This window comes from Schistocerca serialis, chromosome 7 (genome assembly GCF_023864345.2).
Source record: "Schistocerca serialis cubense isolate TAMUIC-IGC-003099 chromosome 7, iqSchSeri2.2, whole genome shotgun sequence".
Taxonomy (NCBI): Eukaryota; Metazoa; Arthropoda; class Insecta; order Orthoptera; family Acrididae; genus Schistocerca; species Schistocerca serialis.
In genome coordinates, this window is record NC_064644.1 from 210,000,746 (window position 1) to 210,019,849 (window position 19,104).

The window sequence follows — 19,104 nt, forward strand, 5'->3', positions numbered from 1 at the left end:
TATGGCCATCACCGGACCACGTTGCGCAGCGTGCGTTGATTATAGACTTTATTAAGAATTATGTCTTGCCTTTGTAATATCCAGAGGAGCATCGTAAATCGCGGTGTCTTCAGTGTAATTATTGTGTTTGAATAAATATGTCATTTCTGTTCGTCTCATTGGGTATTTCTTGGAGCTATGTTCTGTTCTATACTGTAGTAGTTTTTTCTGTGTATGGTCCAAGCTTCAGCGAGCTATGTTGCTCGGCAGTGACACTTCATACAAAGGTTAATTTTATCCTTAAGTTTTTCTCAACATTACGTTAAGTTCAGACCCATGAATTCATATAGTAACGCTATAAGAGTGGACCATTAAGAAAATATGACAAAAGAACAGAAGGAACTAGCTTTACCCAATATGCTTTCAATGCCTATAATTAAATAGTTAATTTAATTACGTGAAACTATTAAACATTGGTAAACGTATAAATTCACATGAATAACGTGTAAACAGCTGGACTTATACGTAAGTTGTATGCATTGGGCATGCTTGGTTCAGATTGTAAGCGTAATCTGTCTATTCTTAAATCTGAGAATGAAAGGCGTGAAGTAATCACACTTTGTTTGACGTGAACAGCTGCCAGATACATCAGCAACTGCATCGACAGACTTGTCTTCAGTTCTCTAAAATCATGCAGAGGGAGTAGTAGTTTGAGACCGATTTCACAACTTCATCTACATACTACTCAGCAGTTCACATTTAAGTGTGACAGAGTTAATCGGACCACTTACAGACTGTTTCTCTATCTGTTCATTCTAGAACACTCCGTGAGATAAATGAATACTTAAGCCTTTCCGCGCGAGTTCTGGTTCTTTTTATTTTATTAGTATGATAATTCCTCTGTATGTAGATGGCCGTCAGAAAAATATTTTCGCATTCAGGGGAGAAAGTCGGTGATTGAAATTTCGTGAAACCCTCTCGCCCAGTAAAAAAATGTCCTTGTTTTATGTTCGTATCGGTTATAGAACCAGATTTTGTACCGTGCTTCGAAAATCTCCCCATTTACAAAGCTACGAACATATCATCCCAAAATAGAAAGCATTCACTAAAGTTCTGAAAATACTGTGAATATAGCCATTCCAAGCTTTCAGTACGAACCAATAAACAGGCACACATTAATAGTACGATGTGTGCGACTCGACAGCACGTTCTGACTTCCACTGTACTCAAATCTTACACAACTGTAAAGCATCTTACCACACCTGCATGTCTCAAACACAGCGCGTCCGCAGCTCGTGGTCTATCCCAGCCGGGTACAGCAATTTCTCCGCCTGGTGACTGTTTGTGTTGTCTTCATCGTTGGGGAAAGTGGCGAGGCTGTACAGAGAACAGATTGGGACCTTGTACGGGCGTTGATAACCACGCAGTTGAAGACCCCACAAAACAAATATCATCATCATCAAGAGCAGCGCGCAACTATATTCAACATGAGTCTCCCTCCTATTCAAACACACCGTTCTGCTCCCGACTACGTGCCACGCTCCGTTCTCATTGGCTCGCAAGCCCGAAACCTGGAAACGTTTCCTCCTGTTCTGCTGACTGTGTCAAAGACGGTCGTGGTTTCAGAGACCTGTAGCTAGGTACAGAATATATCATTACATAATGTATGCGATTTAAGAGCACCACAAAGAAATTTAGCAGTGATCGCTGTGTTTGTAACAGACAGCTCTCAACGTCTGGTTAGAATGGTTGAAACCATACAAATTGATTGACACCGCTGTTATGCCTACTTCGTCGGCACCTCTGTGTGCTAATTCTCACATTATCACAGATTAACTACGTATCATCTCAGCATGATCGCAGGACTTATGTAGTATCCTTGGTGTCATTCACTACACAATAACTTAACCAAATTTTTCCCCATTGCTGCAGTTGCCCTGATCTCAAGGCAGAGTTTCAGTTTCCTGTTGCATTTAAGAAAAGGCTGGAACATCTCTTGTTATCTCCGTAACTGTTCCCTGAAGGATAAACGTACATGACCAGTTCTCCCCGTCGAACATCGAAGCGATATTCACTTATTCAACCAGTTCGCTTCAATCTCTTTTCGTTTCTCAGTGAGTAATCTCTCTCTCTCTCTCTCTCTCTCTCACTCTCTCTCTCTCTTTTCATTGCTCTTAGTTATCTATTTATCCATGATTTATGTTCCTCTTCTTCACCACGCTCATTTCTTCCCCAAAGTTAATTGCTGCTACGACGTACAGCCTAAATCTATTTTCTTGCAATACACCTTTATTATTCTTGCACTTTTCACTGAAAACTCTCAAATGTAAATTACTTTTGTTATAGTCATTACTGCTCTGATTATTCGTGTCATAACTATTTCTAAGTATTGAATCTAATACAAGACGTAAGATGTCATAACGAATTTTATGTAAAATATGAAGAGTAGCTGAGTAGCTGCTGAGATATAAGAAAGAATTATGTGGCCCTATATTTTTCAGGACAAATAAGTATATAGACTTTCTTCAGTGCTGTTAATTCGCACAGTTCTAAGTGTGGCGCTACTTCCGTTGTACTCCTTTTTTGCAGGCCAGAAGTTCGCCATCCTGGAAGAAAAGACAGTGCTCTCGTACATCCTGTACAACTTCCGCGTGGAGACGGTCGAGAGGCTGAAGGACCTGAAGCTCCTGGGCGAGCTCGTGTTGCGATCTTTCAGCGGCCATGTCGTCAGACTGACGCCTCGGTAGCAACTAGATGATGTACCGCTACACAGTTACTTATGGTTCACATCTGTGCATGAAATGTATATTAAAATAATGTTTACTCCAAAAAAAGCTGCTAATATAATAACGGGATCCAGACAGCTGCACATACCGGTGTACTAATTGTGGGCCAAAATCTTTACATAACACTCCTAGTGACATTAAGTATTACACACAATAGTGTCACACTGAACTGTATTTCCATCACTTATTGTTCATAGACACTACATGTACACACTGATTAGCAATGAAAGACATTGTGAAAAAAATGTGGCCACTCACCAATGAGGATTCCAATAATCTTTCTACAGGGACTGGAAAAAGGTAAATTACTGAGCGTTATTTGTCACAAATGGAGAAAAGTTGACAGTTAACAGCAACGAGAACAACGATTTATATGCAACACAACTGTGGAAGACACTGATGTCTTTGGAGGAGGGTTACTGTAGGTGGCCAGAGGCGATTTCCCCACATCATACGAGGAGTATTCAGAAAGTAGGGAACATTTTGGCATTGAAAAAAGAAACTAAGTACAAGAAGTACATTTTATTACACGCATCTGAAAGAGCGACTGGCATACTACTTTTCCACATAGTCACCAAATTCATTGAGGCACTTATCATAGCGGTGGACAAGCTTTCAAAGACCTTTGTCGTAAAATTCTGCCATCTGAGACTTCAACTCGTGAGTCACGCCCGCCTGGAGTTCTGCGTCGTCATCTAAGAGGTGCGTTGCAAGCCTGTTCTTCATCTTGGGAAACAAGTGGAAGTCGCTTGGTGCAAGGTCGAGGCTGTAGGGCGGATGGGGGAAAATTTGCCATTTGAATGAATTAAGGAATTCTTTAGTGCGGTTTGCCATGTGAGGTCGGGCATTGTCGTACAACAACAAAATTTTGGATGTCAGCATTCCTCGGCGTTTGTTTTGAACTGCTCTTCTAAAGCTGTGTAAAGTTTGACAGTACCGGGCAGAATTTATGGTTCCTCCACGTTCGAGAAAATCAATAAGAAGCACACCTTGCCTATCCCAAAACACTGTTGCCATCAACGTCTTTGCTGACAATGTCTGCAAACATTTTCTTGGTTTTTTGGGCGGACCATATGTGCTCACAGTCCATGGACTGTAATTTTGTCTCTCAATCGACGTGTTTCACCCAAGTTACGTCACCGGTTACAATTCTATCCGGTAATGAATCACCATGCTTGTGGTAGGCCTCCAGAAATGTCAATGTTGCCCCCATTCATTTTTCTTTATGGTGCTCTGTAAGCATTTTGGGTGGCCTAGCTTTTGAGCGACAATTTCAAACAACAAAGTCCGTGGAACTTGTTGAAAAAAAAGCGAAAGCTCCGCTACTGTGAAGGTTTTCACGCATAGTTTCAACAACTTTAGCGACAAGATCGTCAATCACAATGCTCGGGCGTCCACTCTTCTCTTCATCATGAACGTTGGTTCGGCAATTTTTAAACCGAATGCACCATTTCCGGACGGAAAATTCACTCATTACGTTGTTTCCGTACACTTTGCTCTGTTCACGATAAATTTCTACAGGTTTTAGGTTTTTTGCCAACAAAAACCTTATCACAGACCGCACCTCACAACTGTCGCGATTTTCGATTGCAGCGCTCATTTCAAATTCGAATATCGAAAAAATCAGACGCGCAGAGACGTTCCTGCTGTCACGGATGGATGCCGACTGAGTTGCCGAGCACGCACATACCAAAATATACGCTATCGGCGCGCGCCTAACGGCATCAGACGGAAACGTTCCCTACTTTCTGAATAGCCCTCGTGTATACTACGGACCGCGCGCAGTGTGGACGGCACGGTCTCATGGTCCGGTTATTTCGGATAGTATTACGCACTAGCACTTTTGGAGTGATAATAACAATAATAATAATAAAATAATAATAATAATGATACTGTTTAGAATTATAGGTGTATTTTAAGTAATATATTTAAAATACTGGAAAAAATTCATCAATGATACTATTATCCTGTACTTTCCGACAGTTGAAGAAGGCATTTGTCTCAATTGCAATGTAATGAAACAACATCTGACGCTCATTGGTGCACTAATGTAACGCGGTATGCGACAGCCGACATCTGCGATTCTTTATATCTGAAATTACACCTCATTTGCAAGTAATTTCTGATATTAACAAAGGCAAACGTCCGCCAAGGCGCCTTAGTGATCCTAACAGTGATTATACAGTACAACGAAAATGGGAGCTACAAGCTACCAGGAGCTATCGATAAATAATACAACACTTTTGTTCTGAGAGCAGGTTTGATTTATTCAGGATTCCAATACACCATATTACTCCCGTTTTTCAGCCACAAAACCTATTTTTCAGCATAATCTCCGTTTAATGCGACGCTCTTATGCCACATTACTGGAAGGGCCTCTACGCCCACACGCCACTCCTCTGGTCGACATCAGAGTCAATGTCTTGCTGCGTCAATAACCTTCCCGTCGTCCACTTCCTGCTTCCCCCGGAATGCCTCGTGGATGAGGAAGAACAGTCCAGTGAAGTTTTGCGATCTCCGCTCTGGTGCGTAGACTTGTATGAGGCCTTGCGTTGTCATGGAGAAGTTCGCTTGCATTTCTGGGGCGATGAAAACGTTGTTTCTTCAATTTCCTGAGGGTGGCGAAATACACTTGAAAGTTGATCGTTGCACCTTGAGGGAGGACATCAAACAGAACAGCCCTTTCAGCGTTTCTGACCGCCGCTATGACTTTACCGCCTTCGAGGAGAGGTGGTTTGGCAGCACTCCATTGATTGGCGTTATTTTTCCGGTCTGAAGTGATGAACCCACGTTTCATCGCCTGTGACGATGTTCGGTTCAAATGGCTCTGAGCAGTATGGGACTTTGCCGGCCGCGGTGGTCTAGCGGTTCTAGGCGCTCAGTCCGGACCCGCGCAACTGCTACGGTCGCAGGTTCGAATCCTGCCTCGGGCATGGATGTGTGTGATGTCCTTAGGTTAGTTAGGTTTAAGTTGTTCTAAGTTCTAGGGGACTGATGACCACAGATGTTGACTCCCATAGTGCTCAGAGCCATTTGAGTCACTATGGGACTTTAACTTCTGAGGTCATTTGTCCCCTAGAATTTAGAACTACTTAAACCTAACTAACCTAACTAACCTAAGGACATTGCACACATCCATGCCCGAGGCAGGATTCGAACCCGCGACCGGCCAGCGACGACGTTCGACAAAAAATTGTCACGACCAGCCTCCTAACGCGCATGCAAATCCGCACAGGTTGTCCTTTGTTGCTTTTTATGGTCTTCTGTTAGGCGGCGAAGAACCCAGCGGAAACGTACATTAGAGTAATCCAACGGGTGGAAAATATCAGAAGTACCAACAAATATGGTCCAAGTGAGTAGCGAGGAATTTGTGATCCGTCGATTAATTCGAATGAGACTGTACGCATATTCCAACAATGCAGGAGCCACAGCTATGTGTGGCCGGCTGGCATGCGGGAGATCGGGCAGATTTGAACGAACTTGTTGCGATGGTGACAGACGCCTCGCCCAACGACTTACAGTACCTTTGTTCACGCCAGACAGCAGACATCCTGAAAGCGCCTATGAATATCTGCGACGCCCTAGATTTTCGCCTAAAGAAACTCAATGGCAGCTCTTCGCATAGATGGCATCTCCGTTACAGACGCCATTTTGAAGGCTACCTATAGCGCCGCCACCAATCGGAACTTGGAAGTGGGAATATTCAACGACAACGTCTCACAACAAATACCGCATTTTTTGACCGAAACTGGCCAACGAAACAAATGTTGCATTACTTACTGAAAGCCCCTCCTGCATAACAAAAGGTGGGGGCAGCGTTCAAGCTGCAGTCAATAAACTTAGTTTCAGACAAAAATATATAAATGTATTACGCGAACTGAAATTGGACGAAATCCTGAAACGATACTTGGAATAAATAAAACTGTAGAAAAGGTGACCGGTTGCTGCATTTGTTAGAGTAACTCAACCCACTGCCACAGATACCTAACCACCATTAACGCGGATTCACTAGTGTTCAGTATTTCTGTAGAGTTAGTATTCCTTCCCGATGGTAGAGGGCAATATGGACTACCCTATTCTTCATGACCGCCGAGTATACGTTAAATACGAGTACATTGAGTTGCGGAAAAGCAGTGTGGTGTATTTCGGTGTTGCATCTTAATCCACCGTGAGATTGCATGCGGCATGTAAATATATAAATATATACACAGTACGAAGTTTTAACCGATTTTTGAGGGAGCTACGATCCACGAAAACTCCTGACTTGAAATACACTAAAGAATCAAAACATTATGACCACCTTTAGAACGCGATGCAATAGCACTTCAACGTGTCACGCATTCGACAAATCGTTGGTAGGTTTGAAAAAGTATGCAGTGCCATATGTTTAGGTACAAGGAAAGCAATTCCCTTAAATTAAAGGCCAGTAGTTGTGTCATCGGCGCTAGGTACCTATCTAGAGCCGTTACCTTTTACCGAACATTGTCGCTGACCTCGTGTAACATGGGTGTTGATTCATTCTACCAGGAGATACTCTTCCATTGATTCACAGTTCAATCCGAGCGGTCCCTTGCCCATTGCAGTCCTAACTAACGACGTTGTTGGGTCAACATGAGAACGTGTAGGTGTATTCTTTGCGGTGTCCCGTCGTCAACTAAGTGCTCTAAACGGTATGTCCCGAAGCACTAGCACTGTGTCACCACTGTTCTCTGTCGTCATATCTGTCACTGTTTACAGCCTATCTCCATTTACTCAGCGCGTAAGCCTCTGGCCTTCAAGTTCTGTGATGAGGCTTGAAGATGCAACACCTTGTAGCCTACTCGTAGATTCACCGTTCTTCAATCACATTTCATAGCTGCTCACGACAGTAGCACACAAGCAGCCGACAAGCTTCATCATTTACGAGATTCTCGTTCCCAGATGCAGGGCCATAAAATGTCATTTCCAGAAGTTGCTTACGTCAGTGGATTTCCCCGTTTGTGGCTCTATCGTCGCTGAAATGATTCCTACTCGGCTCTGTTCCGTTTATATAAGAAGTTCCGCGCGTCGGTATCGCGGTATGGAGTCATCATACTGTTTTAGCTCAGTGCACGCTGTTAAACGATAAATGTGAAACGGCTTACAATAACGAAAATATACAAGCACGGCTTGACAAAGTGAAGCTATCAGAAGGGTGGGAGGACACTAAATGACATTTCCAGGTTGAGAGGTTTTGCGGTGTTACTGTGGTTCAAAATGCCTCTGAGCACTATGGGACTTAACAGCTGTGGTCATCAGTCCCCTAGAACTTAGAACTACTTAAACCTAACTAACCTAAGGACATCACACACATCCATGCCCGAGGCAGGATTCGAACCTGCGACCGCAGTATGTTACTGTGGTGATTAGTCCAACTGATAAACAACTTGGTAATATGCGCCCACTTACCAGTATGAACTGCTCTCCCTCTCGTCTGGATGCGCGCAGTGAATCGGCTTGGATGGGCACCATACAGTCGTTTTATCCTCCACTGAGCCCAGCTGGCCCACAACCGTTGTAAATGGTCTTTGCTATCCTGATTACTGGCACTAAGACCTAACAGTAGTTGACTTCCGAAGTCTTCTGTCAAGGACGGATCTGGGGACCTTGCTGGTCACGGAAGTACCTCAACTTCACGCAGACAGTTCATGGAGACTGTGATGCCACGTGTGGACGTGCATTGCTGAAAAGTGGCACAACGATACTGTCGCATTAGAGGTAACGCTTGAGGGCGCGTGACGTACCGTTGTGCTGCCAGAGTTCTGTCACCATCAGCCGTGACCAGCTCCCACACCATGACGCCAAGAGTAACGCCGCTGTACTTCTGCAACGCTTGGAAGAACGAGGCCTCACCCAATGTCACCGCAATACTTGCCGATGATAGTCATCTCGTATAGTAGATAACATCGCTGAACAAAATGCGGCGCCATTGATCAACAGTAGAGTTGTAAAACTACCGGAGGCTGCTATATAAATAAACATTGACTATGGTAATTTTCCTAATAGCTTTGGTAAGTTAACGTCACAGCCGTGTTACCCATATGTCGGGCGTGTTGCATACTCATCGGGAGTACCTCGTAATGATCGCTTTCCTTAAGTATTCGATCAGTATCTTACTAGATTACCCTAAAAACCGGAAATGCTGAACCATCTAGAAACTCAGTGAGGGTGTATTAAGGACCGGTAATCTAAGAAATACTTTTGTCTGCTACTTAAGAACAAGCAGACTTCTAGCAAAACTGAAATTATTGCAGTGTTTGTGTTGCTTAAAAATACGATTTATCCGCCGATACCCGGCAAGAGACTTTCAGTTAAAATGTCTCTCCCGCACAGGAATATGCATAATGGATGTACAAGTGCCGAATGTAGACACATTGATAACGACATATGTAAGTATGGGTCTGCCCGTGAGTCGTACTCGGATAGCCTGCAGCCTTATACAACTGTCTGGTCAATCTTGTGGTGACGAGACGCCTTTCTACTTTCGTATGAAATAGTGGTCAGACTCCGCATACTTGGAGGATTAGGTCTTCCCTCTATTAAAGTGCTTGTACTACAATGTCTTAACATGTACACAGGTGCCGTGCCGTATTCCATTACACCTCGATTATTTCTCTGTCTCCAGCAGGTCATTTTGACTCCTCATATTGATGTTGGACGGTAACTTCAAATTGCGACGTATCTGCGAATATACAGTTTCTTAGGTGCTGCTATCCTTTGCGAGATGCATCTCACTGCCAGGGACTTATGCCTTTAAAGTCAACCATCTCACCTCTCCGCTGTTGAAACAGCTTCCCCGTAAACATCCTGGTAAACAGTTTGAGCTCATCTTAGTCTTCCTTTATTACTGATCGAGACTGCTTGGTCATGGTACAGGGTTATTCATCGTTTGATACCGACTAGCGACCATGTTTTCCGAAAAGGCCTTCGCCCGACTGATCAGTCTGACGAATCTCACCACACTGATACCTTACTTCACAGACTTGTCTCTTGTAGACGGGATAATAGGCTCTGGATCCGTAAGCAGCTGGCTTTTCTTTTCCAAGGGTCTGAATACGCTTTTTCGGATAAACTTTTTCATCCGGATGTATCCTTTTTTTCCTTACAAGACGAAAACTATCGTCTGGCTCTTGGGTGCGCGAATTTAGCTTTAGGTGGTTTGACAGTACATCCGGATTTCGCAATCTTCGGAATACCTCGCGAACATGCACAACATGCTCTTCAAAAATCACTAAAAGGCACCAAATCATCGAAATAATGATACACACAAACATAAGATCCGAAAAACCTGTCGAGGATACCAGACAAAACAGCTGCACCTGTCGGTACCCAAACGGAACTCTGTTGTATTCGAAGTGACCAGTTGGTCGCAAAGGCTGTCACCGGTTTAAATTCTACCGGTAGAGGCACTTGATAATACGCCTTGTTCAAGTCGAAGATAGGAAGAACCTTTGCCTTGAGGAACCAGGGAAAAAAAAGAACGTAAATCAGGGAGAGGTATAGACCGTAGCAGATTTTTTTTTATTAAGCGCCCTATAAGCCACCACCGGCCGCACTTCCCCTTGCGGTCTGGGCACCACAAATATAGGTGAAGAGTGCTGAAATTTAGATGGTTTAATCACTCCGTCCTGCAACTTTCCCGAATAGTTTCCCTTAATGCTTTCATACGAGATGGGGATAACCTATATAGTGGGCACCTTACTGGAATGTTGTCCGTTAATTCGATCTTATGCTCGGCTTCTTTAATCTCACCTAACTGATCGGTTAGCACATCACTGAACTCAGTATGCAACTCTACACTCTGCTGTCTCTCCTCCGCCAACAAATGCCCCAGGTCATAATCGGAAACGATTTCCACTGCGGTCATTACGTATCTGCAATAGTTAATCCGGCGATGTACACGATGTTTAAAGAACTTTTAACGCTTTTATCTGGCAAACTCGAAATAAAACTTCCTCAGACCCCACTGGGGCACCAGGCCTACCTTCCCGATAAAATTGGCACCCAGTATAGCCGGTACCAACAGATTACGCGCCAGGAAATTTCCACGTAAACTCACTGATTCGGATCTTAACCTTCATTGACTCCAAAATTTGCATTTGCTTTGAGTTGGCTATTAGACAATAGCCAATTTTGTCTGATACGTCCGGCAACTTTCAGTGTCCGCGGTTTGCGGACACACATCTTTCATCCACTAAGGATGCGGTAATACCGGTGTCCAGAGCTGACACCGTGTCCTCATTTAGTGATGCGCAAACAAAAGGAACTCTGTCGCTGGGAACCGTTTCAGTTCTCCTACAGATCCCCTACCACGCCATCCCCGCTTAGAATACCGTCATAATTCATGACCTTACTCTTTTCAGGGCAACTATCGGCATTATGCCCCCTGTTCTTGCACTTCAAACACCTTACTGTAGGACAGTTCCTAACAACATGCCCACTGCTGTTACACTCAAAGCACTTTACTCCCATGGAACACGCCTGTCGTGTGAGGCTACAATTATCCAGCTCTTGCTGTTGAGAACTTGCCGCACTGTCGGTCGGCGTAGACGAGAGCTTGTACCCTATTGATCATCTAATTGCCTAAAGCTCTGCGGACGTCCACAAAACAGAGCCATGCAACAGTCCCTAGGACGCATCCCCTGGAGAATATTCGAGACTACTGCATGGGGGCTTAATTATATAAATATAAAATGCAAATAATTTTTTAATTTTTTAGTAGCTGTATGTCCGATTACGAAGTCTCGTAAACGGCTGGCCCTGACTAGTTTCAGTACGCAATCAGACTGCATAGAATAACAACAAAGAATGAAAGAAAATTTCCGTCACACAATTAATTAATTAAGTCGCCAGCAACTATAAAACGTACGAAACCAAAGCACAAGTGTAACTGTTCTGTGTGTGGAAGTGTGATTCAACGTACACATCTGGCACGGTTCTTCTTCAATAAGACCAGAAATTTTAAATACCATTTATACTGAAGTAATTAAAAAAAATAGAAATACTATAATTGCGTAAGGAAACCAGAATTACACTCTAATACAAGAACACAAGACAGGTGCTTTGTTGACTGAACCTGTAATGACGCATTATTAAAGACACTGAAATAATAAAAAGAGTAGGGAATTTTTTTTTACCTTCATATATATTGACGAAAAGCACTCTGATCATTACAATATCTCCATTCGAACAACATCTGCTGTCTAGCCCATCAAACAACTGCATAAACATGGAACAAGCACTCCTTACTACAACATCTCAACACCGGCTCACTACTACCCCATCTCGGTAACCACTCTCCACCACCACTTCTCGACAAGAACTTTTCACTACGACACTCAGCAAGCACTGACTACTACGAGTTCTCGACAAGCACTGCCAGTGGAGGCGGCTGAATAATACTCTTTGGCGCAATCTCTGGGGCTGTGGCTCAGTGTAGCCACCTTTCATATGCCCTTCCTCCACGGGCCAGAATTTGATGGTATTTTTGCCAGCATTGGTGGTGAAAATACCACCAAATTCGTCCACAAAAATACAGACAAAATAAAAGATAATATTAATACGTAAATATCACATAATTAGATAAAATTTTGGCTTTGCACCGACCTTTCAATAATCTAATATATGAAATACAGTAAGCAATACAACTTCTTTCGTACGTGTGACTTTACATAATAGTTCACACAATACACAAAAAATCAGTTTATACAAATGTTCACATAAAATGCTTTCAATGATTAGTTCCAGCAGTAGCACCTAGCAATGGTCAACAGGTGCAAATACCAACAAGTGACATCATTTTAGTAGAAGCAGTCCATCATTGGCACCTAGTAATGTTGAACAGGTGCAGACACCAACAAGTGACATTATGTCAGTAGAAGCAGTCCATCAGTGGCACCCAGCAATGTTGAACAGGTACACACAGCAACAAATCACATTGTTTCAGTAGAAGCAGTTCATCAGTGGCACCCAGCAATGTTGAGCAGGTGCAGACACCAACAAGTGACATCATTCAGCAGAAGCAGTCCATCAGTGGCACCCAGCAATGTTGAACAGGTGCAGACACCAACAAGTGACATCATTCAGCAGAAGCAGTTCCATTAGTGGCACCCAGCAATGTTGAACAGGTGCAGACACCAACAAGTGACATCATTCAGTAGAAGCAGTTCCATTAGTGGAACCCAGCAATGTTGAACAGGTGCAGACACCAACAAGTGACATCATTCAGCAGAAGCAGTTCCATTAGTGGCACCCAGCAATGTTGATCAAGTGCAGACACCAACAAGTGACATTTCAGTAGAAGCAGTTCCATCAGTGGCACCCAGCAATGTTGAACAGGTGCAGAGACCAACAAGTGACATTATCTCAGTAGAAGCAGTTCCAACAGTGGCACCTAGCAATGATGAGCAGGTCCAGACAGCAGTCCATAATATTCACTATCACTAATCACACTGTTCATCAGAGTTTATAAGCAGAAATTAAACATGTCCTAGTGGCACCAATCATGTAGAAAAAGTACAAGTAACAGTCCATAATATTCACTATCACTGATCACACAGTTCATCAGCAGAAATTAAACATTTCTAAGTGGCACGCATTATGTTGAACAAGTGCAGGTAACAGTCCATAATATTCACCATCACTAATCAGAGAGTTCAGGCATGAACAATAGTTTGAATGCACACACAATTGCTTTTACAAAATTATTATCAATACTCTTACACTAAAAATGCAAATTATAATAAACACACAAATGATATCAGATAATTGTCATATTAACTATTACAATACACAAATAACAGTACAGCTATAATATTTATGGGTGTCAGTGCAAGCCACTACAAACAAATAAAATAATATTTAGGAGATAGGTTGATACCAATTATTTGGGATAGGAAAGGAAAACACACAAAACACACTCACTCATCTTTCATCCACATTAAGTACTACTGTGTAATTGAATAGTGTTAACTGTGTAAATGCAATTCTGTCAAAGGTTTGATGTTCGACATGTGTATCAAGTAGTAGTGGCAGCAATGTATAACAGTCAATAATAGTTAGTCAACGTCATAGTCATCATGTCAAGACCAATGTTTGCCAAGCCAGATCAAAATGTACGGTTGCTGAACAACTGTCAGTGTGCCAAGATATGCAAATGCTTCCTCTCTCCAAAAAAAAAGTATGTACTGCTTAGTGATTTAACAAAGTGTGTGTGTAGACAATCTTCCTTCTACTTGAGTGTTCTAGTCTGCCATCTTCATCCTCCTTGTTCCATATAAACCAACAAAAAAAATATGATCCTCACTTACTTTACCTCTTATCCACCAAAACTCCAATAATCATCAGCATCACATAATCTCAATACTTCAATAATACCTCTTACGTCGATACATATAAACCTTATCATCAATATCATTTACCTTACCACTCGTCCACCAAAACTCCAATAATCATCAACTTCACATAATCTCAATACCTCAATAATACCTCTTCAATACGTCGATACATATAAACCTTATTACCAATATCATTTCACTTCCATAAGAACTTTTTCCTCTAGTCAGTCTCATCGAACAAGTACAGATAAAATCCTAGTGCAAACTTCAATTCATCATCCCATACAATCCAAAGACACAATGTCCACACACAACCTCTGTGTAATCCATCTGAGCCAAATCTTCTACTCATTATGAATTACAAAGTACATTTTGGTTACCTTGTCCATCATTAAATAAAAAAAAATGCATACATGACCTCTAATAGACTTTAGTTCGAATAACTCTCAGTAATTAAGTACGATTACGTAGTATGAATGATAGTAATATTTCATAGCGTGTACACCATTTCAAGAATCATGGCAAAACAGAAACATACATGTGGAGTATTTCTTGTGTCAAGTGTCACTTCCTATTTCAATTGCTCTCGAAGAATGCAGTGTAATAACTGTCAATGGTCTAACCCTAGTGTTGGTATGTCATGTCGTTAGCTTCCTTCCTATTAGCATAAATTTATACAGCTTCCATAAAACCTCCAGCTCATGTGACTTCTATGAAGTTTCTTGTACTAATGTCGTTCGTCGAATTATAGCAGTTCATTTTCTTATCTTAAAAATATAAGACACTGAGCGTAAGCAAAACATGCAGTAGCGAGTAAATATACCAGTAGAGAACAGAATGTCAACAAGTGAATGCAGCACAATCCCTACTACGAGGCTCTGCCAAGCGAACAATAATTAATACCATAGTGTAACCTAAACTCCATGTTCGTACAATGTATATCAGCATTTCTATATATAGCAAATTAAAGAATAGTTATGACAACAAACAGAAATGTATAAATATGCAATCCATACGCACAGCAGCAAACATATATCTTACATAAAAAAAAGATCATTAGCATCATATCAGCATAAGCAAATAAATGTTCATATGTAATCTTAATAAGTAAACATGAAGGAATAAGCAGATAAATCACATAGTATAACTTACATACATAACCATAGTCAGCACAATTAATCAGGTGACAATCATAATTTAACTAAATAAGCACAGCAGGCATATAAAAAAAATATGACGTCAGTGAAAAAGCATAGCAGCCAAGCGATGCATAATATATATAAGTAACAACCCTGTTCATTAATCAATCATCGTCAAAATCAGTTAATGTACGCAAGCACGTCGCTTCACAAGTAAATTCATAGAACATGAAATTTAGCACAAAGTATAAATCACGTAATCGCGAGCAGCAAATTACGTCTAAAGTACGTACCTAAGTGGAAATATGTTACCTAAAAAATAAACTCAATTAATAGTTACCTTTTTAGTTTATTACTTTTTTTCGAAATTACATTCTCCCTGAAATTTTCTCCATAGCAAGTCCTCTTAACGTCGGAGACACACAGAATTTACCTGAAGGTCTTAAATATTTTATACAACCGTATCCTGATAAATACTGAACGTTAATAACATAATTTATCAAGTCACTATAGCTTTATACTGGATTTAATCGGAGAAATTAGACTGTGTATTTGTTTACGGCTGTCAGTGCATTCGCACTGAGCGCTCGATCAGTTGTAGGCGCGTGACGTAGGAAGTAATTGTTTGCGGTCAACGACTGCCTTGTGCGGCGCGCAGACTTGACTGTTGCTTTGAGTATGTGCCGCCGCCGTAACACGGCGCGGTATCCTTGCATTCTCCGTGTGTTTACATGTAACTGTTAGTTTCTCAAAAGTATGTCAATCCACAAAAATTTTAACGTTAGATATATGATATATTCCCTTAGAGCGTCGAGATTTAAGAGTTTCTACTTCGACAGTGTTATCATGAATAATTGTGCGAATTCTGTATGGACTGTTATAAAGCAGAAAAAATTTGCGACACAAGCCTTTTCCTTTGTGAGACAAACGATGAGACTTAATTAACACCTTTTGACCAACTGACAAGATTTTTAAACGACCAGGACGCTTAGCTGATTTCTCTCTTCTAGCAGCCGCAGATGCAATATTTTGCAGAGTCAGGTTCACAACTTCAGAATGCCGCAGTTTCCGTGTAGGCGGAAAAGGAACGATTTCAGAAATGCGATTTGTCGGTGCTTTGTTTTTTAATATCAGTATAGGCGGTAAAGAAGTTGAGTCATTAGGAAGTTCATTCAGAATGTTTTGAAAAATATGAAGATACTGATCCCAAGTTCTGTGATTCTGATGACAATAAAGACGACACAATTTATTGATTTCCTTCATCCATCTCTCTGAAGCGTTAGACTGAGGGTGAAAAAGTGAAATGAAAATCGGTTTAATCTTACGACGCCGTAGAGTACGAAGCCAAATTTTAGAACAAAACTGTGATCCATTATCTGATATAACCTTATCAACATGACCCACTTCTTTAAGAAAATGTTTAATGAAAGCGTTAGATACTGAACGAGCTGTTGCTTTGCGTAAAGGTGTAAAACACACATATTTTGATGTCAATTCCACTGCTACCAAAATGTACACAAAACCATTAGTAGAACGAACCACTGGACCGAACAAATCGACTGCAGCCATCTCCTTTAATTTCGCTGGAATGATAGGAAACAACGGTGCTCCGTGAGAAATTGTTGGCGGCTTAGCCTTTTGACATAATTTGCATTTGGCCAGAACAGATCGAATACGTTATTCCATATTACTGAAGTAGCAATTCTCCCGTAATTTATGAAAGCATTTTCTGGGACCAAAGTGTGCATAACTGAAATGTGTATACCAAATCAGCTTATTAACCTACTCATCAGGAATACGAACTAACAAAACAGAGTTGTCGACCTATTTTCGTTTAAAAAGAATATCATTGCGAACTAAATAATGCTGTCAAATCGCTACGCTTTCCGTTCTCCTCCACTTCTCTTTAATGTCCTTCCAGATTGGATCCTTATTTTGTTCCTTAGCGATGTCCTGGAGCGAAGAAGAAATAAAATTCTCAAACGCAACACCTTGAATATACATCAAACAATAATTGTTTTCCTTGCAGTCCTCTTCAGCACTTTGTTTCAAACCCATAGGTGCATGTGATAAAGCATCAGCAACAATATTTGAAGAACCCTGTATGTAAACAATACTAAAGTCAAATTCCTGTAGATACAACGCCCGTCGTGACAATCTTCCATGAGTTAATTTTGTTGACATAAGAAATTCCAGAGCTCGATGATCGGTGTAAACCTTAGTATGTCTGCCATACAAAAATATACGAAATTTTGTGAAAGCCCATACAACAGCCAAAGCTTCTAGTTCCGTAATCGAATAATTCTTTTCTGATTTAGAGAGAACACGACTTCCAAATGCAATAGTTTTCTGTACTACAACGCAGTCTTCTTCTATCTCTTGAAATAAGTGTGCACCTAGGCCCTTGTATGATGAGTCCGTCGCCAAACAAAAATCTTTAAATAAATCCGGATGTGAAAGAAGTGGAGCAGCAACTAAAGCATCGCGAAGTTGTTCAAATTCTGATTGAGCTTCCTCATCCCAACACCAATTAGATTTCTTTCCAGATAGTTCACATAAACGAGGTGTGGCCAAATCGTCCAATCTAACAAAGCGTCTAAGAAAATTACAGACACCATGGAAACTACGAACATCACGTTTTGTGGTAGGAACTGCATAGTTACGAATAGCGTCTCATTTCTCTGGATCAGGAAGAATACCTTCTGTAGAAATAATGTGACCGAGAAATTTCACCTGAGAACGACCAAATTCAGATTTATCTAAGTTCACTGTAATGCCAACTCTTGCAAAAATACGTAATAATGAATCCAAAATTTTGTTGTGTTCACTCCAAGAACGTTTAGCAATAAGAATGATGTCAGCATATGAAGTAATATTGTCACGAAGATAAACAGGTAAAATTTCGTTTAAACTACGATTGAATGCTGCTGAAGATACAGTAAGTCCAAACGGTAATTTCCGAAATCACTTTTGGGAAAAATCGTCATATCCGGTTAATATTTACCGACTCTCTAGATAGATTGATAGTCGAAAAGTTGTTTTGACTGATACAAAGAATAGTAAAAGAGTAGGCAGCGGTGCAGAAAACTAAAAGGGAAATAGCACCACTACAGCTCGGGGCCCTATGCACGCTACGGCACATATTCACTTAGTGTAGTGAATCCCCTGAGGACTTTAATAGCCGCACGTAATTTCCAGTTTGTGACTTAGTGGCCAATTTGGTGGAAGTGCGTACGTAAATTGATCTAACCATGCACATGGATGTATGTCATTCTTAGAATTGCGAAAGATCTTAAATTTCCGAACAGTCAAAAAGTGTTTATAGTCAAAGTTTTCGCCTCGTGGCGACAAAGACCTACCGCGTCTGTGCCAGTCCCAATGTCGATTATTGTCAAGTTCGCGCGCCTGGCGCTCTCTTGTTGCATCCCGTAAATGAAATAAATTATTTTCTTCAAAGCCGTCTGCTATCTGTGATTCTAAATTTCTTCTGCTGTCTTTTCCTACGATTTCGCCTTCAATTTGTTTGATTTGCTTTCGTAATGCTTCAACTTCCCTTTTAACGCGTTCATTAAATTTTCCCTGTTTTTCAACGTGCTTATTTATGTTCTGGTACTCTTCGGTATCTGCAAATGGTAATGGAGCTGTATCATCCGAATCTCTGTCCCCATTTAAACTAAGACTTGTCAGTCTATCTCAGATCTCCTCAACTCTTTCCGATGAGTAACCTATTTTTTCTTTCTGTTTATTTACGTCTTCTGTAAGTGTCGCGACTCGGGTTTCGGTATTGACACATTTGGTAGTTAACTGTTCATATTGTTGCGTTAAGTTATTTATCCTGTCATTTGG

At 41.3% G+C, this 19,104-nt stretch overlaps 1 protein-coding gene across 3 annotated transcripts in view; it reads left to right on the top strand.

Annotated features, from left to right (window-relative positions):
* LOC126412813 (cytochrome P450 4C1-like) overlaps positions 1–19,104 on the top strand; it is a 510,424-nt gene that overhangs the window by 134,999 nt on the left and 356,321 nt on the right. The window contains exon 12 of one of the 3 annotated variants that reach the window (XM_050082600.1): positions 2,569–2,825. The exons of the other annotated variants lie outside the window; for them this stretch is intronic. Coding sequence (XP_049938557.1) covers positions 2,569–2,726 — 158 coding nt within the window. The 3' untranslated portion in view covers positions 2,727–2,825. Of the gene's footprint in view, positions 1–2,568; positions 2,826–19,104 lie in introns of those variants that run through there. 3 annotated transcript variants of the gene reach the window in all.